The 22,637-nt window shown below is 34.1% G+C and overlaps 3 protein-coding genes across 3 annotated transcripts; all 3 read left to right on the forward strand.

The window, feature by feature from the left end:
- Positions 1-4,218: 4,218 nt before the first annotated feature.
- On the forward strand, positions 4,219-9,990 carry LOC102579823 (uncharacterized protein At1g04910-like). The gene is made up of 10 exons (XM_006342481.2): positions 4,219-4,575; positions 4,702-4,752; positions 4,846-4,936; positions 5,113-5,189; positions 6,265-6,353; positions 6,503-6,686; positions 7,511-7,692; positions 8,141-8,243; positions 8,662-8,993; positions 9,079-9,990. Exons 1-10 carry the CDS (start codon positions 4,402-4,404, stop codon positions 9,575-9,577), a joined length of 1,782 nt encoding a protein of 593 aa, XP_006342543.1. The 5' UTR covers positions 4,219-4,401; the 3' UTR covers positions 9,578-9,990.
- A 1,794-nt stretch (positions 9,991-11,784) lies between these two features.
- On the forward strand, positions 11,785-17,501 carry LOC102580145 (uncharacterized). The gene is made up of 11 exons (XM_006342482.2): positions 11,785-12,214; positions 13,837-13,928; positions 14,065-14,258; positions 14,701-14,740; positions 14,881-14,962; positions 15,093-15,170; positions 15,247-15,372; positions 16,273-16,394; positions 16,673-16,712; positions 16,860-16,934; positions 17,018-17,501. Exons 1-11 carry the CDS (start codon positions 11,925-11,927, stop codon positions 17,166-17,168), a joined length of 1,290 nt encoding a protein of 429 aa, XP_006342544.1. The 5' UTR covers positions 11,785-11,924; the 3' UTR covers positions 17,169-17,501.
- Positions 17,502-18,835: 1,334 nt separating this feature from the next.
- On the forward strand, positions 18,836-21,441 carry LOC102604814 (E3 ubiquitin-protein ligase UPL5-like). The gene is made up of 4 exons (XM_015306656.1): positions 18,836-20,414; positions 20,496-21,082; positions 21,178-21,239; positions 21,372-21,441. Exons 1-4 carry the CDS (start codon positions 18,836-18,838, stop codon positions 21,439-21,441), a joined length of 2,298 nt encoding a protein of 765 aa, XP_015162142.1.
- Positions 21,442-22,637: the final 1,196 nt, after the last annotated feature.

The following is a 22,637-nucleotide window of genomic DNA, read 5'->3' on the forward strand; positions in this document are numbered from 1 at the left end:
TAAGGCTTGGGCAATCCTCCTCCCTTTGAGCTAGCTTTTGGGGTGTGAGTTAGGCCTAAGACCTAATTTAACATTCTTCTGAAAGATCCTATGGTCCCTCTCCTGCCAGATATAATAAACACTGGCTGCAAGTGTGGTTCGAAATATTCCAGCTTCTGGTGAGTTCCCTTTGTAATGGTCAAGTGCCGATCTCTGCTCCTTGTTCCATCCTGATGCTTGCTTTTGGATTTTTTGCCATTGTAAAATCTTCTGCCAGACCTGTCTTGTTATCCACACTTCCTCAAACAATAAGCCATTCTTTTGTCAGTAGTCTCCCATGTAGAGTTAAGTATAAGATAAAGCTCCATTTTGGGCAAGCAATAGTATTGCACACCAGTTTCCTCCATTCCACGTTAGGATATTCCCCTCTCAGCAGTTGATACACTTGTTTTGTTGAGAATTTCTCAACTTGTATTACTTGTGCTTCATTCCACCCCACAACCTCCAAATCTTTGTATACTTGTAGTATCTTCTGCATCATCCACGAGGCTTGTATGTTCCACACTGTCCCCTGTTTCCCATAATACATATGCACCCATTGCACCCATAACTTGTCCTTCTTTTTGCTCAGGTTCCACAAAAGTTAACAGATGGCTGCCTTATTCCACTCCTAAATACTTAGGATATTTAGAGCCCGTTTGGATTGACTTAAAAAAAGTAGCTTTTAAGTCAAAATAAAAAGTCAAACCAAAATGACTTTTAAGTCAAAAAATAAAAAGTAGGGGGAGACCTACTTTTGGTTTCTGACTTATTTTAAGTCATTTTTTACCTTGCCAAACACTTCGTAACTTATTTTAAGTTATTTTTTATATTTGCCAAACACTTCCAGAAGTCAAAAACTGACTTAAAAGTAAGTTTGACAAACTTTTAAGCCAATCCAAACGGGCCGTAATAATCCACCTGCAATCCTTGGTTTACATAGCTGATCCCAAGCAATCAAAGCTTTTTTTGATGTATCTGTACCTCCAGTTCTGCACAATCCTTCAATACATTTGATCACTTTCTTTGGCAAGATAAACACTTGCGACCAGAACACTTGAATAGAGAATAATACACTCTTGATAAGTTGAACTTTGCTTGCATATGAAAGGAACCTAGATGTCAAGTTCTGAATTCTTCCCATGATCTTGTCAATCAGTGGTTGGCATTGCACAATAGTTACTCTCTTAGTACTTAAGGGAACTCCCAAATATCTGAAAGACATTGTGCCCTATGAGAAGCCTAACTCCTGCAATTGTAAATATATATTATTCTTGTTTATATAATATTTTATTTTATAAGTTTTAAGTTTTATAAATTATCAATGTTTCTTATATTCATGTTTATGAGTTAAAATCAAACCGATGTATTGACATAGAAGTGTTGGAGATTGACTTTTGGTCCTCTTATATGTCATGTCTTTGACATTAGCTTTGAGTCTTTGCTTAGCTTGAAGTTATTTAAAACTTTAATTTTTGATACCTTAAATTTGCTAAAATTGGTAAAAAAAAAGTGGATAAATGAAAAAAAATAGGTATTCATTTATAATATTTTGGTGATTTATGTTTATTAATGTTTTCCTAATTGTATAATTATAAGTGGATGAATGAAACTACTCTAACCGTTGAAATCGGTAATCAAAACAATAAAGTGGAATATGCATTAAGAACATTACTTATGGAAGAGTATCATGTAATATATGAATACATTAAATGTTGCTCAAAATATAATTCATTATACTTTTTAGCTACCTAGCTAAATTTAGATGTTGAATTTTGTAGTTTCAAATAATATTTAATCATCTATTGTTCAACGAAGAAGTCATTCGAATATAAGTTTACTATTCATCTATTTCAGCTTGTACTTTTTTACTTTATTCTATGTTCATTGCAATGTATTTTTAATATGATTTATTTTGTATGAACTACTTATATGGGACACACGTGCAACGCAAGTGTCTAGAGACTAGTATTATAAAAAGTAGGAAGCTTTAAAATGCAAAATTGGATTACCATTTTACCCCTATACTAAATTATAATATTATAAATCATTTAATTAATTATTAAATAATAAATAATTTAATTAATCATTAAATAATAAATCATGTATCATATTACAAGTGGAAAGACCTTAAATGACAAGTTACATTACAATGAATCATAATATCATATTTTTACATTTTTTTCACCATTTTTATAAATATTTACTGCCTTAATGACTTAATAAAATCTTCACACCATAAATGTTGAAGTAAATTCCACGTAGCAATATCTCTTGAATAACCACTTATTACCACATATAATACTAATTAAATTGGTTTGCATTAAAAAACAATTAGGAGTTTTTTTTTCTTTTGCATTATCTTTTTCAGGTGGACAAACATGTTAATTATTATAGGTAGACAAATATATCTCAAATCTAATATAAAAATTGTGTGGAAAGTTCTATATAAAAAACATATTTTAAAGAAATATTATATTCTTTTACATCATAGAGTAACATGTATGCATGTTTAATATAAAATAACTATTATAAATAGTATCAAAATTACCTATAACCAAAACTAGTAGAGTCAATAGTGCCTATAACCACATGAAAACCACGAAAAGTTGCCAGGAAAAAGGTAGAACATAAATACTATCCGATATAGTGAAGGGTGTTTGATAGTAATATTCCATTCCTTGAAAGCCTGTAAATACTAGAGCCAGTAGATATGCCATGTTTAGCTAGTAATGACATGTTCTTTGAGCTTCAAAATGCCTTCATGAGCACTGTCTCTTTGACATTGGCCCGCAACTCTAAAGGTACAATATTGACATTCTAGCCTAGTATATTCAGTACAATCTAGAGGGCACCGCGGATATTAGCAGTTTTGCTTAGTGTCGCGTAGGAATTGATAAAGTTCCGTAGAGTTCATAAATGCATACACGTAGTCGGTACAATGAAATCTTGAATTTGTTAGAAAATGACTTCAAAGTAGTGGAGCTAGTAAACTTTCATTAGTTTAATCACAAGTCCAATCTACAAATTGCAATTAAATTTATTAGAAAGTGACTTTAAGTGGGAAACTATAGTTGATGAGCTTTCAATAATTTAATCATAGATCCAATCTACAAATAACAAAACAACGAATTACTAGCTATTACACTTTGACATCCGAAATTTACTAGCTCGATTTATCTGATTTACATCAAATAAGCTCATTATAGGAAAAAAACGTTTTCTACCAAGAAATTCTTCATTCATACTACTCGAATACGAGACCTTCTCTGCACACCCCTTGATGTTAGATGACATGTTAATATAAAAATATTACGTGATTATTTCCATCAATCCTAGCTTTAGTGAACAAAGTTCTGTGTCACCTGTTATTGATAACTATCTCGTGAAATTAGTCGCGGACACGATGGTCATTAAAAATGTACATCTAATGGTCAGTTAAACCTACTTTTCTAGTCAAACATTTTTTCAACCCCAAATCTTACCTAATCCTCAAGTAACCAACAATTCAAAGATCTAAATCACAAACACACTCCCCTTTTTGCTTTTTTTGTTTGTTTTGTTTCTTCCCTTTTCTTTAATTACTCCTAATATATTAATTCACATAAACTAATATTTCTTCTTTTGTTGTCTTTTGTCATTTTCAATAATTTATTACAACTTGCCTGGTAAATAATTGATCTATCATCCGAAGATCATGGTAAAATGAATAAGATTTCTTCGTTTAGAATACAAATATGAAAAAAATTCTTATAATCATCCCTTTACTTAACATTAACAATACGAATTCAAATTAATCATTAATTCAAAATTTAATAATTAATTTCTTACAAATTTGTGTGGTAAATAATTGATTTGTTATCCGAAGATCATGATGATATGAATAAGATTTCTTCATTTAGAAACGTAAATATGATTTTTTTAATAATGAGCCGTTCACTTTAATGACACAATACAAATTCAAATTAATCATTTCCAATAATTTATTACTACTTGTATGGTAAATAATTGATCTGCGTCATCTGAAAATTATGGTGAGATGAATAAGATCTGTTGTCGAGAAGGGAAGATAAATATGAAAAAAACAAAAAAATGTGTAATGAATCCCTCACTTTAACATTCGAAATCTAATATGAGAACCGAACACCGAACGGATTGAACAAAATTTGATCTTTCCAAAAGCTAAAAACAGAAAAAGAGTTTCCTACAATGCAAATCGTTGTCGTTATGGGGCCTAAAACCCCAAAATCGTCTCTCCTTGAAGAAGAAAGAATAACAAATCTGTATTTCCAATAATACCCCTAAACCCTCTCCTCCGCGACACCACCGGAGGAGGAGTCAAAACCAGCAAAAACGCTTCCGACCACCAATCATCGCCGCCGTATGGCTATTCCACGGCGGCGCCACCAGCATCATCACAGCCGTGTGCGGTTTCTGTTCCCGGCAATTTTTGCTGTTTCCGCCATTATCCTCTTCCTATTCCTCTTCCTATCAATCCTCGCGCCGTCTCCTAATGATGATAATCACCTCCGCCACCTCCATCGTGATGATTCATCGGTACATTACATTAATAATCACGCTCACGAGAAAATGCTAAAATGTTTAATTTAATTATGATGTGTTAATTGATTGATTAATAATATGATAAAGTATTAATTTAATTACATAATTTGTTATTTGTAGGGAGGAAAAGGCGGTGGTAATGAGATTAAAGTTCCTTCATCTCGTGTTAAGGTTAGGATTTAATCTGAATCTTATTGGTTTTATTTGAGATTTGATTTGGATCTAAGGTTGCTAAATGTGGTGTGGTTGATTGTTGAGTTCTAGATCAGTGCAGGAGTTCATAATCGTGATCTCTGGAGTTCGAAAAATTCGAAGTTTTTCTATGGATGCAGTAATGCCAGCAGTAAATTTGCAAGTGCGTAAACTCGAAAATGAGCTCAATAGCTCAGCTTCTTTTATACTATTTGTATTTGAAAAAAAAGTAATCATTTTGTTTTAGTATGTTTATGTAGCAGCAATGATGGAGTTATTAATCAGGTTGAATTTGATCATTGAAATCTGATTGCGTATTTGTACTGTTTCAAATTGCAGAAGCCAAAACTATCACACATCCGAATCGATACTTGTTGATTGTGACCAGTGGAGGTCTTAACCAACAGAGAACTGGGGTAAGAAAATATTACCAGATTGTAGAGGGGCGGACCCATTTATCCACTGAGTTTAGAAGGCTATGATTGGTCTAAAGGGCGGGTCACAGACAGATTTCTCGGTTATCAAAAAAATATTTAAAAAAAATTACCAGATTGGTTTTTTAGAATTGAATATGATTTCTGTTTTAATTTGTTGACTAACTAGAAATGAGATTCTGATCGAGAAACTGTTTTTTTCCAACACTTACAGACAAATAAGGTAGTTGATTCAGTGATTGTCATATTTTATAGGGTAGTTCAAATGACCTTGTCTTTTCTAATTTTAGATAGTTAATGCACAAGCAAGCCCGAATAAAGGTATCAGGTTGCTTTAGGTTCACAATTGTTAAAGCTAGTCTATTTATGAGGAAAATCATTATAAAAATGTCTTGGGATGTGCTTTTCTAGATACGGCTACATCAGAACATGGATTGATCGGCACCCTTAATGTCTTAAAAGACAAATTACTGTGTATTGTAATAAAGAGGTCCAAATGAAGCTGAATGGATGTAGAAGACTGTTTTAGGCTTTTAGCCAACTCAACTAGTTTGGTATTGAGACATAGTTGTTGGTATTGTTGTAAGCACATGCACATAGTGAAAATTAAGGCATTAGATTTCACAGTGAACAATGCCCATTAATTAGGAGGTTTTCTATACCAGCAAGTGGAGTAGCTTTATGCAACTGGTGGGACACAACATCTAATGGTTGTTCAAGTGTTGCAGAATTTTGTGTTCAGTTTGTGGCGTTCTGTCATATCAATGTTGTTGATTTTTGCAAGATATTCTTGATCGGTAAACGAGTGCAACTAAATGGGGACTGAGTTATAGTTGATTGATTGATCATTGATTCATTAGCACCTCAAGATGCACCTAATTTGATTGGACAGAGAAGTAATGATTACAAAATCTCCAGAACAAATTTCATATCTAGTGATAGCCAATATGTCTGCATAATCATGCTCTAGGATTTGATGATTGCACTATAGTTATTTGCACTTTTAAGTTAAATTGGCCTATAGTTAACAGTGTAAGCTGGCCCATCTTTATGGCAGATAACTGATGCTGTTGTTGCTGCTCGCATTTTAAATGCTACTCTTGTTGTTCCAAAGTTGGACAAGACGTCTTTCTGGAAAGATTCTAGGTGAGTGAGTAGTATCAGAAGAATGATTTAGTATTTTCTTGCATAGTGGTTTCTCCAACCATCACTGAACTTATTGTATAGGTACATTTAAAATGCTAATAATCCTGCTTGTAACTGTGAAAGTGAAATGATCTCCTTTTCTCTTGCAGTGACTTCTCTGACATATTTGATGTTGATTGGTTTATAAAACATCTAACAACAGATGTTACAATTATAAAAGACCTTCCGCTTAGAAGAGGGCAGATATGGACACCACATAGAATGCGTGTTCCTAGAAAGTGCAGTGACAGATGTTATATAAATCGTGTATTGCCTGTACTCATGAAAAGACATGTGAGTTTTCAAGACACTTGTATTTCTTAGCAATTTGTGAATGAATGGAAACCTATCTGAGAATCACACTTTTATTAATTATTTACTGCACTGCGAGTTACTTTTTTTGGAGTATTTACATTCAATCTCAGGGGTCTAGGCTATGGAACCTATAAGATTCTGTAAATTTTGCATCCTTTTCAGTTGTTGTAACTGAACTTCCTAAACTTACTAGATTAAGGAGTCGAGGCACTAATACTTGGGTACTTCCTGGAACCTCTTGCCAACTTTAGATTTTTGTTGATGCTTCGGGAAAGTGATCACTGATTCAAATGGAAGCAAACTGCTATAAGTTTTTGAAGAATCATGAATTATCTTGGTTATGAGTAGTAAAATCTCATTTATTTTCAACGCTCAAAGGAAGGATTTCTTTTATAAGATAATGATATTCCATCAGAAAACATCTTTAAGTATCCTTGTTCTAACTCTTTTAGGTTGGCGGTTGAGGAGATTATTGTTGTCTCATTGCCTCAAGTTTATCAGTCTTAAATGTTTGAAAATTGGTTTTCAAGAGAACTAGGCCCTGAAGCTTCACTAACTCTAATATGTTAATTTTGGGAACTCTTTTTTTTGAGATTTTTTTTTTTGGGAACTCTTAACCCAAAAAAAATACAATTGTCTGGTACAGTAAGTGGAAAACCAGTCCTCTGTTTCAAATAACAGAAAGTATCTAGCTTATTCCTGGTTGCAGGGAACAGGGGATTGTTCTTTTCTGTATGATGTCTATTAGTATTGTGTATTATTGATATCTCAGACCTGTATTAGCAGTCTACTTCTTGTGACAGGCTGTACAGATCAGCAAGTTTGACTATCGACTTGCAAATAAGCTGGATACAGATTTGCAAAAGCTTAGATGCAGAGTCAATTATCATGCCCTGAAGTTTGCGGACCCTATACTCAAAATGGGTGAGAAATTGGTCCAGCGAATGAGAATGAGTAGCAAGCATTATATTGCCCTTCACCTAAGGTTAGTCATAAGATCTGACTTGGTTTTATGATTTCTATTTCTTATTTTATTTCTCTGTCTTTTCCTTTTGTCTGCCATTTCCTTATGACTGCTGCTAGTTATGTCCTTCAAGTGCAGAACCGAATGTAATGTCCTGGGTATTTTTCTTAGTGTGTTTATTGCATGTTTCCCTTCAGTAAGCTGAAGAGTTTGTCTACTACAATCACTGTTCACGGATGCTTCTATTCTGAAATGAAATGTTATGTTTCATTTGTAACATATGATGATTTTGTAGGACTTTGGTCCTTGAACAAATTGCATATGAGATGACTGGTTCAGAATTCATGATAATCTACTTGATGTATTCTTTTTTTAGATGACATGTTCACTTTGGATGGGGAGAAATGCTTTGCTGCAGTTTTGGGAATTCTAGAGAAGAATAAGTTTGCTTATAGTGTATTGTTTACAGGTTTGAACCTGATATGCTTGCATTCTCTGGATGCTATTATGGTGGAGGGGATAAGGAGAGGACAGAACTGGGAAAGATACGGCGGAGGTGGAAAACTTTACATGTGAGATCCCGAAAATTTCAGATTTTTGGTCATTTCCTAATGTATCATCAGGACAATGTAGTTTACAGATTTGACTGTTTGCTCCACTTAAGCATTTTTTCTCTATTTATATCTCTCACTTCTGTTCAGATTTTCAATTTTTTACAATACAATGTAAAAGATCTATCGAAGAAGAGAAGTAGTGTGACACTGGATAATCTGGGAAATAAACTGGATTTCTGTCATCCTTGTGAGGCCCAGGTCTCTCTCTCAGCAGTATTAGGAGAAATAAGTGTGTGTGTGTGAGAGAGAGAGAGAGAAAATTGTTTTTATGAGATATTTTTAGGTTAATGGAGGCAATTTCCCTGTCTTCCACACCATATGATAGAATAGTCCAAGGACTGAAGTGTGTGTAAACTCTTTTTTAATACATGTGCAGAACAGCAACCCGGAAAAGGCGAGGAGGCAAGGAAGATGCCCTCTTACTCCTGAAGAAGTTGGCTTGATGCTAAGAGCACTTGGATATGGAGAAGACGTTCATATTTACGTAGCATCTGGTGAAGTGTATGGAGGTGAAGAGACATTGGCTCCATTAAAGGCCCTCTTTCCAAACTTTTACTCAAAGGACACTATTGCCAGCAAGGAAGAGTTAGAACCATTTTCTACATATTCTTCTAGAATGGCTGCTCTTGACTTCATAGTTTGTGATGAAAGTGATGTATTTGTCACTAATAACAACGGAAACATGGCAAAAATTTTAGCAGGACGAAGGTATACTGCTTCCCTTTCCGGCCTTTCGAATTGTTCTGCAAATTTTATTTAGATTCTGGCTAATATATCTTTTCTTTTGATGTAGGAGATATTTCGGTCATAAACCTACCATTCGCCCAAATGCTAAGAAACTGAATCGTGTGTTCCTAAATAGAAATAACATGACAACGGAGGAATTTTCTTCTAGAGTTCATACGTTTCAAAGAGGATTCATGGGGGATCCCAAGGAGGTGAGGCCAGGGAGGGGTGAGTTTCACGAAAATCCATCAACATGCATCTGTGAGGATGCCGAGGCTGAAAAGAAAATGGATTGGGATCATCGAAAAAGTGGTAAAGACAATGTAGCTAAGAAGGAAGACGGTGATGATAGGAAGAAAGATATTGAGGCAGTTGCTCATGATGAAAATGTAGATTATGAGCCAGAAATGACTGATCCTGAGGATGAAGAAGAAGATGAAGATAACCCTCTGGGCGAAGTTTCACTTGGTAGCTCCAAATCTGAAGCTTTTTCCAATGGAACAAGTACCGATTATGACTCTTCCATGTCTGAGGATACTGAGTTGGACGAGTTGCTTTCAGATTGAGAAAGGATCAAAGATTACCTTTCGAGAGGTTTTACCTGTATATAAACCAGCCTTCCTTAAAAGAGTTCTTCGGGCATTAACCTATTTTCAACGCATTCAATTGTGAATGCCCGTGGCTGAAGCCTTGACCACACAGTAACACGGATCCTCTTCTCCTTGAGATATTCAGTTAAGAGTTATCGGGCACGAGCTTGAACTTATAGTAGCTTGGAGGCCTATGATCCACAATGCTTGAATTCGTGAAGTGTAGCCGCTTAGATGGAGCTCCCCGAGAGGGAAATTTTTTACTGGTATAGTGTTCAAACATTGTTGTATACATAGACGAGAATGTTAATTGCTAATTTACATACTAACTTTGTTGGGTAAACATTTGTTGAGAGTTCAAATATAACCTGCTATAGTTGTTCTTTGAATGTTTCTGGATTTGTATTTTTGTAGATACTTAGGTTTGACGATGACATGAGTTGAGCTCGGAGTAGTGATGATTTATGTAGCGGATTTAACTTGTTGAGGATTGAGGCATAGTTATTGGTGTCGTAGATACATGAGTTTGAACCAAATTGTGTTTAGTCTTTGAGAGCTTAGCATCAAGAAAAGGTTCAAACATCAAAATATGACATACTTGGTAAAAAGTTATATTAGATATTTACGCCAAATAAATAAATATAAGATACTATTATTTTTTATAAACATATTTATCATTTAATCATTGTTAAGTGTTGTTATTCTTATTTTAATTGTTAAAATTACAGTATTTTGTTCAAAATAAACAACACATGTGAGTTTTCTACCTAATGTACTTGTAGGCATAGGCGGAGCTAGGGATTTGGAAGGGGTTCATCCGGACCCTTTATAGAAAATTTAAAATATATATCGAATTTCTTTTAACTTCTTCCTATATTTATTTATAATAATAGTTTAAATCTTTTCTTGTTCTTTGATTCTGGTTATTGCTTGCATTTTTTGTGCTTCTACCATTGTATTATTTCGTTGTTACTACTATTTTTTCTCCTATATGTTGTGTAATACTCTCCATTTTCGTATTTATTTCATAGTTGTTACTGCTCTCATATTTGTATCCCTTTTTTTTTCAAACAGTTTGACATGTTTTATTTAAGATGAGGGTCTAAACAATTTTTTTATTTCTACAAGATAGAAGTAAGATTTACTTTCGCTCTATTCTTCCCAAATCCCTATAAAATTACATTGAATATATTATTATTATATATGTTTTAAATTTTTATAGTAAAAATTTTGACTCCGCTACCCGTTATTTGTGGGGTAAGGCTATGGTTGGTTGTGACTTGTGAGTAAGTTTAGTATAGGCCAATTGTTAGATTTCCCCAACCACATGATTTTGTGCTCCCTACTTGTGTGGGGTTTGAAATTTTGTTCACCCCTTAACTCAGCCTAATACTTTGTAAACAAAGCCTTTTTTTTCTCTTCTTGTTGAGCTTATCCAAATAGACACGACATATATAATACTTCTTCCGTCTCAATTTATGTGATATTTTTTATTTTTCGAGAGTCAAACAGTTTAAGTTTGACTGGAAAATTTGCGCATGAAATCTTCAAATTTTTTGAAATGAAATTTATATATTTGTAAACTACGTAAAAAGTACTATAAGTCACAATAATTGCCAATTCAAAATAATTAAAAGTTATACGAAAAACAACATTTTACTCTTTGTCCTATTCTCTTATGTTACAAAAATCATGTGGCCTTGCTTTCACCATGAAAAATGTGTGTCCCAGAGTCATGTGGGAGAGTTAGGAGTTTCTAACGTCAACATGTACCTTATGCCATATCACCATAACACTTTTGTTGATGTGTCATGTCACATGTGTGTATTGACCACTAATAAAGTAGCAAATGATCGCTTGGTTGCTGATTAGAGTTACGTAGTTATTAATAACGAAAAAAATTAAAAACATACAAATTTAGTTGTGTAGGTAGTAATCATATGAGTATTTAGTTATCTATGTATTAGTTATAATACGTAAATATAACTCCTTTCTAACTAGCAACCAAACGATCCCTATGTTTTGGAAATATTTTATCCAAAATGGGCTATGCTGAGTCACCATAAATTACTACGTGACAAATCTTGTGTGGCAAAGTGATTTACAAATCCCATTGAACCACTCTAATAAATTCCTTAAATTAAAAATATTTCATTTTACAGATCATATAATTAAATTTTTTATTTTTTTTTGCTGATTTTTTGAGTCCTCAGTTCAGTGTAATTCTTGCTCGATTTTCCACTTCCCATTTTCAATTAAACTTCAAACTCTTCAATCCCATAAAACTCCACCATTTTCAGTGGCATTTTCGTAAATAATTGCAATGGCGGCGGCAGCGACAGCGGCGACGGGTTCTAATGGGTTAATGGGTCCATTGGGAGGTAAGCTCAAAAGGGTCGATGTAGGAATTGGATTTGTGGAGTTACAGAGGAAGAGAAGAAGGGTTTTTGGAGTGAAGTGTTGTTGTTCGGGTTCTGTGGTACCAATCAGAGGGATTAATGGGTGTGTTGAGAAATGCGAGAACTGGAGATTTGATAGTAAGAAGAGCAGTCATAGTTATCGGGTTAAAGTGCAGGCTTCTTCTTCTTCTACAATGCCGTTTGCATCTCCAAAGTGAGCTTTTTTCCCTTAAAAGTTTCCTCTTTTGCTTTTGCTTTTAGTATTTTTATGATAAGGGTAATTTAGTAAGTGAATTCATGTAAAAAATTGTTGATCTTTCATTATGAGATAATTCGTGATGATTACTCGACTAATATATATGATGATAGTTTGACTAATAGTTATTATTTCAGAAAGTCACTTTCTTCGTTGTAGAAAATTTAAATCAAGAAGAAAGGTGACTTTCTTATATATGAGTTGACTGACCAACTGAGAAATCAATTTAATTTATGTCAAGTCACCTCATTATAGGAGTAGATGACAATCCATATTGAAGGAGGTAGCTTTACCTTGTATATACTCTATATATTAGAGAAACTTTGTGGTAGGAAACGAATACATGACAACGAGCAACAAAGCAATTACTCCATCTGGTTTAATTTGTTTGTATGGTTTTGACTTGGCACAGCGTTTAGAAAATTAAAGAAGACTTTTGAATTGAACTAAGGATTGTACCAAAATGTTGTTTAATCTTGTGGACATAAACATGTTAGGTGGAAAGTTGAAATTAAAGAGTTGAAAATAATAAGGAAAGATGCATTCTTTCTTAAACGGACGTAAAAGGAAAGTAAGACAAACAAATTAAAATGGAGGGAGAACTACCTAAGGTGCGACTAGTCTTGGCATAAAATATGTAGACTCATATGTGCTTTGGATACTTACAAAATATTATTGTCGTCCGAAATTGAAGAAGGGTGTTATTTATTTAAATACAAGAAGAGAAAGTAAGTTGAGCAAAGGTGTTATCTTTTGTCAAAGGTCTTTCTTTTCTTTCTTTGCTTTCCAAATGCACCACACTGTAGCTTTACAAACATTTATTTAATGATTTAGCATTTGATTCGTGTTCTCTTAGCTTCTAGTTGTCTTTGACTGTCTTATTCGTGAATATTTTCAGAACTTATGTAGCATGTCATTCCTTGAATTCTCCATTTTGCGATGGACAAAAGATGATTCATATCCTCTGCTAAAGCTCCTTGTAATATGTTTTGTTAAAACCTCAATAGCAGGTGATTTGGGTGGTTGTCCATCTATTTTTTATAACTTTTCCATGTCTTCAACCCCATTGTGAACATCCTAATTGATTCACTGTGAACGATACATCTGTTATCAAAATCGACATTGATAATCTGTGAATTTTTCGCACGATTCATCTTTTGTACACTATATTCATCTTACTGGTGCACTTTTCTATCTGTGATCACCAAATAAACAAAAAGTAGAAGTATCCTAACACTTCACACTTCTTTTGGATTGTAAAACAAAATAAAATGCTTGTTTGTTGCCTATAAAGGAATATATTTGTGTTGCTTGGTATCACAATTGAGTTTGAACAATTGAAATGGTCGCACTTAGCAACTTCTGAGAATGGTAAAGGTCCATAACCTGTCTTGAAGGCCAATCACCAACCTATTCATTGTATACTTGGTAGCCTTGATATGAAATCTTAAAAGAGTCTTTGAGTTTCTGAGATAGTAGAAGATGTTCACCTCAACTTTTCCCTTTCCCTCCTTTGCTATGATTGATTGGAAAGGGATGTTTGTTTGTTTGTTTGCTTGTAATAGTTTTTTATTTTGTAGATCCCGATTTGCTTCAAAGCAAGAACAGTTCTTCCCACGTTGCACTCCAAGAAATTCAGGCCCTCAATCTCATGACTCTCCACCAAAACGAGGTACTATAATGGTTCCAGCCTCCTTGCCTATCAGAAAACTTTTCGTTCACTCTAGATTTAGTCAATATCCTCTAATATTTTAAGGGCCTTAGTGGTACACTGGTACTTGATGATAAATTTTCTGCTTTCTTATTAGACACTGGTATTGCTAATGAGAAAGAGTGGGGCATCGATATGCTAAACGAGAATGTCAATGAATCTGGGACTAACGAAGATGGTAGTACTTGGTACCGAAAGAGTGGAGAAAACAGTGGTGAAAATGGATACCGATGCCGATGGACCAAAATGGGTGGGAAGAGCCACGATGATGCCTCAGAATGGAAAGAAATGGTACATATGTTATTAAGGTTGTATTGCTATGGATGTCAAAAGATTGTATTTAAGAAACATAGTCAACCAGCATACTATGTTTAGAACACGCATGCATATTATTGAGCTTCCTCTCAAGCTAAAGTTTGCGCTGGTTTTCACTTTCTAAGGAACTAACATGTAGTTGAAAAAAGTTAGTGGTTCGCATCTAGGAATATTCGTTGTGGATATTCCAATTAGTCCTAGTTACAAGTTTGTAAGTCTGATTGATCTATCTTTTGCTTATAAATTCTGTGCATACTATATAAGCCTGAGTTATTAAATATGCAACTAGATAAGCATACACTGGGAGGTTCTTGATCATTGCTGATCTCAATATTAATTTGTTGGCATTTCTTTATAACCTTATCAAGTATCATCCCAGGTGGATGCATTTAATTGGATTTCTTGATCTCCTTGACAGTGGTGGGAAAAAAGTGACTGGACTGGTTACAAAGAATTAGGTAATACTAATTTTTGTCTTACATTTATATGTTGTAACCATATTACTCATTGATCTGAGTATTGCTTTTAGTCAAGCAATGTCACTTGTACTTCTGGGATTCATAATTTATTCACGTTTTTGTTTGTTTAATGATTGTAGGCGTAGAAAAATCCGGGAGAAATGCTGAAGGAGATTCATGGTTGGAAACGTGGCAGGAAGTTCTTCATCAAGATGAGTGGAGGTTGTATCCAACTTTTTTTGATATTATATGCTGCTGAATCCTCCTGCTTACTTTCGTGTTTTAATATCGCTGTATTTAATGCTTTGACAAAACCATTACACATATATAACACTGCATTTTCTTACTGCAGCAATTTAGCTAGGATAGAGAGGAGTGCACAAAAACAAGCAAAATCGGGTACAGAAAATGCTGGGTGGTATGAGAATTGGTAAGACTTGTGAAATGGAAGATTCATAATCATGTTGCCATGAACAATCGTGTTAAATCACATTGTTTTGATGCAGGTCAGAAAAGTATGATGCAAAGGGTTGGACAGAGAAAGGAGCCCACAAGTACGGTAGACTGAATGAACAGTCATGGTGGGAAAAATGGGGAGAGGAATATGATGGAAGAGGATCTGTCCTTAAATGGTATGTTGTTTTTCTGTTATCCAAAATAAAAAGGTACCTTATTTAACTTGTTTTCTTAAAGACGAAAAGGAGTTGCTTCAAGTTGTCAGATACGCTGGACTTGTTGGAAATTTTTAATATGGAAGTTGGAATATTAAACCTTTTGTACTTGTTGCAGTGCCTCCTTGTTACTGATTTTCAACAAAAACCTTTACTTCATAAAAAAAAATATTTGAATGAGAAAGCTAAGATATATGCCTTCACTAATAGTATAATTGAGGTCGATAATTTGCTTTATAAGATAATAGAGTTGCTTAACTGCTTATGTATGACCTATTTGTGCCTTCACTAATAGAATAATTGAGGTCGATAATTTGCTTTTATAAGATAATAGAGTTGCTTAACTGCTTATGTGTGACCTATTTGTGCCTTACACTAATAGTATAATTGAGGTCGATAATTTGCTTTATAAGATAATCGAGTGCTTAACTGCTTATGTATGACCTATTTGTGCCTTACACTAATAGTATAATTGAGGTTCGATAATTTGCTTTTATAAGATAATAGAGTTGCTTAACTGCTTATGTGTGACCTATTTGTGCCTTACACTAATAGTATAATTGAGGTCGATAATTTGCTTTTATAAGATAATAGAGTTGCTTAACTGCTTATGTATGACCTATTTGTGCCTTCACTAATAGAATAATTGAGGTCGATAACTTTGCTTTATAAGATAATCGAGTGCTTAACTGCTTATGTATGACCTATTTGTGCCTTCACTAATAGTATAATTGAGGTTCGATAATTTGCTTTTATAAGATAATAGAGTGCTTAACTGCTTATGTATGACCTATTTGTGGCAAACAAAACGATTCACCTCCACATTTTGTTGCTTATAGAATTATATACTCTCTTTCTCAGGACGGATAAGTGGGCAGAAAGTGAATTGGGAACAAAATGGGGAGATAAATGGGAGGAGAAATTTTTCGCTGGCATTGGTTCACGGCAAGGGGAGACTTGGCATGCATCACTCAACAGCGAAAGTAGGTCCTATCTTGTTTTTCCCACTGTTGTCAACAGTTGCATAATATATTTTATGCATACTAACCTTTTATGATATGTCTTACACATTTTAATTCCTATAATAAGTGATTATTCAAGCTAGAACGGAATCCATCAAACATATATCACTTGCTATGTTCGTAAGATCTGAGTTTATAATTTTACAAGTAATTCATTCAAGTTTAGGGGCAAGTTAACTGTTCTTTTCTTGAACATTGATATGATATTAATCCTGATTTTTTTCGTTGTAATTATCCAGGGTGGTCAAGGACATGGGGAGAGGAGCACTTTGGAAATGGGTAATTTTATGACTATACATTCAATGTTTCATCGCGTTCTATGATATCTTGCAAGTTGCATATTGATTTCCTCGATACATTTTCCTCTTTGAAACCCAAATGATAATATAAAAAAGACTCAAGGTATGCCCCTTTGTTCTCAATCAGTAAGGTACACAAATATGGCAAGAGCACAACTGGTGAAAGCTGGGACATGGTTGTGGATGAAAAAACGTACTACGAGTAAGTGAAAGTCATCCATGTTTGCATGTTTTCATCTATGTTCTGGTATACATCGAAGTAAAACATCTTACTTGTGATTTAAGGGCTGAGCCTCACTACGGGTGGGCAGACGTGGTAGGTGATTCAAGTCAGTTATTCTCTATACAACCTCGAGAACAACCTCCTGGTGTGTATCCAAACATTGATTTTGGGTCATCTGTGCCTCCAGACGATGAGTCCCCTCCAACTAGATGATTTCTTCCCACCAATACTGGAGAGAGATAGTAGGTATGTTGGTATAGTCGTGACATATGTGCAATTTGGCATGAACACCATCGTAAGTCTCCTCCAACTTCTTCACAGTGACAACGCGTCATCTCATTCATCAAGATTGATTCTCAAGATAGCTAGCTAGTTTACATTTTTTTTCGAAATTTAGTTGTAATCTTTAGCTAGTTGCTACTGTTAGTTTATTTCATTCTTTCAGCATTGTGGTATTTGCATTTTTTTTTGTATGCTTGACATGTTCTAGAGGTCCTTTTGGATCTCTCAAGTCAAAATTTTGACACTTCTTCGTTCAACGCTCTCACTAGCTTTACCATTCTCAAAGAATCTTGCATTATCGATTTCAATAATTCTCGAATTATGATTTTGAATAGTAAAACCTATATTCTCTAAATTTCTTTGGATAATGAATTAATCACTTACTATTCGAATTTTACGTTTAATATTGTCTTTCTTATAATATCCTTTCCTTTATTAAATAAAATATACCTATCATAAATTCATTCACAAACACATTATTTGATGCTTTCTTCCTCTTATACTTGTTGATTTAACTTTAAATATTTAATTACCAACTACTTCAACTTATAAGGTTGATCAAATTAACTATTCAGAATTTCGGGAAAAAAAAGGTGGATCTAAGATATAACCTAAATTTAACCTACTAACTTTTATCATTGAAATTGTTTAACTTTTAAAATTATAGGTCCAACTATAGCTACATTTCGAGACATCTATATTTAAGTATCTTTTTAAAGAATATATAGCACTAATATATACGATTCAGGAAGAAAAACTTAGATTTACGTGAACTCCGTGAACCCCATCTAGATACATCCATGATCAAATAACTCTTTTAAGTGTAGAGAAACAAGTGTGAGATGAAATAAATACATGAAGAACGAACCATGCATAATCATTCTTAATGAATTTAAATAACTAATCATTACAATATATCATAGTTTTTCTTTGAGTAGATAGTATATTATTATTATTCCTTTTAAATTTCAATAGACAATTAAAAGTTCGCAGTCAAATATATTTTTTAACATACAAATATATACGTTTGATGACAAAAAAAAAATTAAAAAAAAAAAACTTGCTTATTATGTTCACTATTTATGAAGTAATTGATTCACTTTAGACAATAAGCTCTAACAATTATGACAGTCAATTATTCATTTATTTTCATGTAATATGTACTTATCTCATTATATCAAATACAAATAACAAAATTTAATGATGTATACTATTCATAAATACATTAATTTGACTACTTTGATGACAAATTACATCACTTTATGCATTTGTATTCTTTTTCAACAAACTAGTTTAATCACTTTAATGACTAATAAATGTTTCTCATTAAGATAAACTCATCATTAAATTTAATTACCCCAAAAACAACTTACAAAAAGAAAAAAATTAGACCATTAATTTTAGGGGAAAATCTAATAAATAACATTTTGACTATTTTGAGAAAAATCTAAGAAATAAGACTTTATTCACAATTTGTTATCTATAGATTTATTATCTTTTGACCAATTTCTCATTTTTTTTCCTATAAAGAGATTGCTTAAGTTTTAAACTAAACCACACCACCATTTCATTACACCTTTTCACTTCACTTTTCCGATATGATTAACAGTGATAACAACTGCGGTATCACTGGAAAACGAAAGAGAACTGATCAAACTCCGATTCAGTTCTTCGTTCGTTCTTTATCCAAAACAGAAACCTTAGTTATTCGAGGTTATTCTAATGACTCCGTAGAAGTAACTAAAAATAAAATCAGAATGATCACTGGTATTCCCGAAGATCACCAGCGACTAATCTATAACGGAAGACAACTCTCCTGTAAATCGGAGACATTGTCATTTTACAACGTTCAGAATGATACAACTATTTATTTGGTTGGTAAAATGCCAAGCACGTATGATCTGCAGACATGGAAAATCACAAATGAGATAATTTTAAAAATCTCCACAATTATGGAAAGTGATTATGTCTGCAGTGCTTCGGATTTGAAGGCTATGGGCATGTTAATGAGACAGTTTACTGATAAAGCATATAACTATATACATTTATTCATTTCCTCGTCTGCTCCTGCAGACTTGGTAATGATGTACATGTCTCCAGATAATGCTAAGAAAGATGTTGCTGATGAATCCATTCGTAGATTCATCAATTCATTGATGAGTACTGATTTGTATATGAAGAGATACAGTGAATGTGCTCGATTGATATTAGTGTTCTGTAAGTTACTGAGAAGAGTTGTTGGGCTTGAGGATCCCTTGTATAGTTTTTGTCGGAGTATTATAAGGGAAATAGTAGAGGCCGTTGGGATTGCAAGGTGCAAGAAGAATGTTGCTAATGAATTGTTAGCATTGAATGATGTTTTTATGTTTGTTCGTGAGGTTGTAGTTGCTGATTTATCGCGTGAGTTAGAATTGAGTATGGGATCAACTGAGTTTACGGGGTTATCACTGATGAGCATTGTGCGTGATTTTACTGAGTACATGTACTTGGTGAGGGCATTGATGCAACAACCTTTCGACTGTCCAAGCGATGAAGCAGTGTATGACCGAGAGTACATTGAGAGCTTGCATCATATTTTATCTGACTTACATATCGTTTTATATGATTTGCTAGATAAAATAGAGCGGTGTTTAAGGAAATTGGAAGATCACCTGAGATTGATCGATGAAGATGGCAGGCTTATCGTATCGTGGCTGTCTCAGTATCTTGTTATACTGAAAGAGTTAAACAACATTTCTAAGTTGTTTAACAACTCGGAGGTCTTTTGGCAGAAGTTGAGTAACCAAAAATTTTCACTGTGCTTTCTAATCGAGACGTTTGCAAAGAGTTTTGAAGGTTATCGGTGGATCATTGAGCACAAGGAGGTAACCAATTTCAAAGTACGGAGACATTTCACAATGAGGATGCTTGAAGAAGCTAGATCCGGAAACAAGGAGGAGTCATATGAGATGCTCATCGATAGGTCCGACTTGTTGGAGGCATCTTTTGAGTATATTGTAGATCAGGATCCTGCATTGCTGCGAGGCGATCTGTTAATGCAATTCAAACATGAAGAAGCTATTGGGTCCGGAGTGTTGAGAGAGTGGTTCTTCTTGGTATGTCGAGAGTTGTTCAATCCTCACAAAGCTCTCTTTGTTGCTTGTCCAAATGATCGAAGAAGGTTTTTTCCAAATTCAGGTAAGCTTTTATCGCCTTTATGCAAAAATTTGCATCAAACTAGAATTAACTTTAGTCATTAATATATATTTTTGGTCGCAGCATCTAAGGTGGATCCATTACACCTCGAGTATTTCACCTTCTGTGGTAGAATGATTGCATTGGCATTAATGCATAAAATACAAATCGGAGTTGTATTTGACCGTCTATTCTTCTTGCAATTGGCTGGAGAGGATATTTCATTGGAGGATATTCGGGATGCAGATCCCACCTTATACAGTAGCTGCAAGCAGATTCTCGAGATGGACCCTGGGACGGTGGATCAAGATATACTTAGCTTGACCTTCGCTTATGATGTTGAAGAATTGGGGTCCAGAACAACAATCGAGCTTTGTCCCGATGGGAAGGATGTTGTTGTGAACAGTAAGAATAGGAAGCAGTATGTCAATCTCCTTATTCAACATCGTTTTGTCATAGCAATTGCTTCGCAGATAGCTCATTTTTCTCAAGGTTTTTCTGATATAACTACCTCAAGTATCAAAACTTCCTTGTTTCGGAGTTTATATCTTGAAGATCTTGACAAAATGCTTGATGGGAGTGGAACTGCTATTTCTGTCGAAGATTGGAAAGCACATACAGATTACAATGGATACGAAGAAAATGATCGTCAAATATCCTGGTTTTGGAAGGTAGTCATATATATATTGTCACAGTATTTACAACTTCACACTTTAACCCGCTCTTTCTAACACATATTTTTTTTCTTTTTTTTCTTTGCGTGCAGATAGTTGAGGGTATGTCTGCTGAGAAGAAAAAGGCGCTTCTTTTCTTCTGGACTTCAATAAGGTATCTACCTCTAGAGGGTTTTCGCGGTTTAGATTCTAGACTTTGCATCTCTAGAACCTCGGAGTCTTCTGAAAACTTGCCTTCTTCACAAACATGCTTCTACTTGTTGCGCATTCCTTCTTATTGTAACAGTGTTATGATGCAAGATCGAATCGACATAATCACCCAAGAACATATTGGTTGCAGCTTTGGTAACCTGTGATTGAACTTGGACACATAGTCAGTTTATACTGTTGTACTCAAGTGTAGAATATGCTTTCCTGTATAAAACTCCGACTCTTTATATAGAAGCTATGAATGTCAATTCAATTTTAATTTCACCAAGCTCCAATAATGTTTAAATTTTTTTCGTAGCACAACTTCTTATGTAATAAAAGATTGATAGCTGCATTTCCTTGTAATCATTAAAAAGGCAATTTGAACATGAGAAATTATGGGGAAAAAAGTTCATTGCCATTAAAAAGGCAATTTGAACATGATCAATGATGTATAACATAAGTACTATTCTTATTGCTATCTAAATAGATTTTAGCGCTGAGAGAATTTTGTCCAACAACTGTGGGTTGCTTTGCACGTCTCCATTTTTATTCGATAGAGGTAAATTAGATGTCAGATGTGAAGGAAACAAGGCTAAATCTACACAGATATGTCGAAGTCGTACAGTTAGACTGAGAAGAGCTAGATGTGTTGATGGACAATGTTCTTATCTTCTGATTCCATCTAATCATAAAAGTAGATTTTGATGGCAAACCAGTAAGAGCTAGCCTTTTCTTTTGTCCTTCTTAAAGACATGGTTAGCATTAGGACCTGCAGCTTTATAATCTCCCTGCAGGGCAAGTGGACGTTGTATCAAACTGTTTCGAATACCAATAGGATATAATAAACAGAGGTTATCCTAGCTAGAATAGTTCTTCTCTCCTTCATTACTTGTCCCTGTGAAAATGTAAACGTCGATAAATTGCTATCACCACTAATCAAATACAACCCATGGTATGATTTTACTACTATTCCAAATGCTTCAATCAAATACAAAGATGTGAACTTGACAGGGAAATTTGTAAAAACATGGCATCTGGGCCTAACTCAACCCCAAAAGCTAGCTCTTGAAGAGAGGTTTGTCCAAGTCCATATAAGGTTCAAATCAAATTTAGCTATGATATCGCAAAGAGATATAATTGGACACTCATGAATATGATTAGGTGTATGATGAGTAATTTTTCATTATCTAAATCTTTGCAGATGCATACTCTTTAAAAAATCATTGTATATTTATTAAATAGGATTCCTAATAAGGAAGTATCGAAAGCCCTTTTTTGAACTAGGAACTGAAAGAAAACCTAGTTTAAGGCACATGCATGCTTAGGGTTGTGGTGGGAATAAGTGATAAATGTTTATGTA

This window comes from Solanum tuberosum, unplaced genomic scaffold, assembly GCF_000226075.1.
Source record: "Solanum tuberosum cultivar DM 1-3 516 R44 unplaced genomic scaffold, SolTub_3.0 scf00034, whole genome shotgun sequence".
Lineage (NCBI taxonomy): Eukaryota > Viridiplantae > Streptophyta > Magnoliopsida > Solanales > Solanaceae > Solanum > Solanum tuberosum.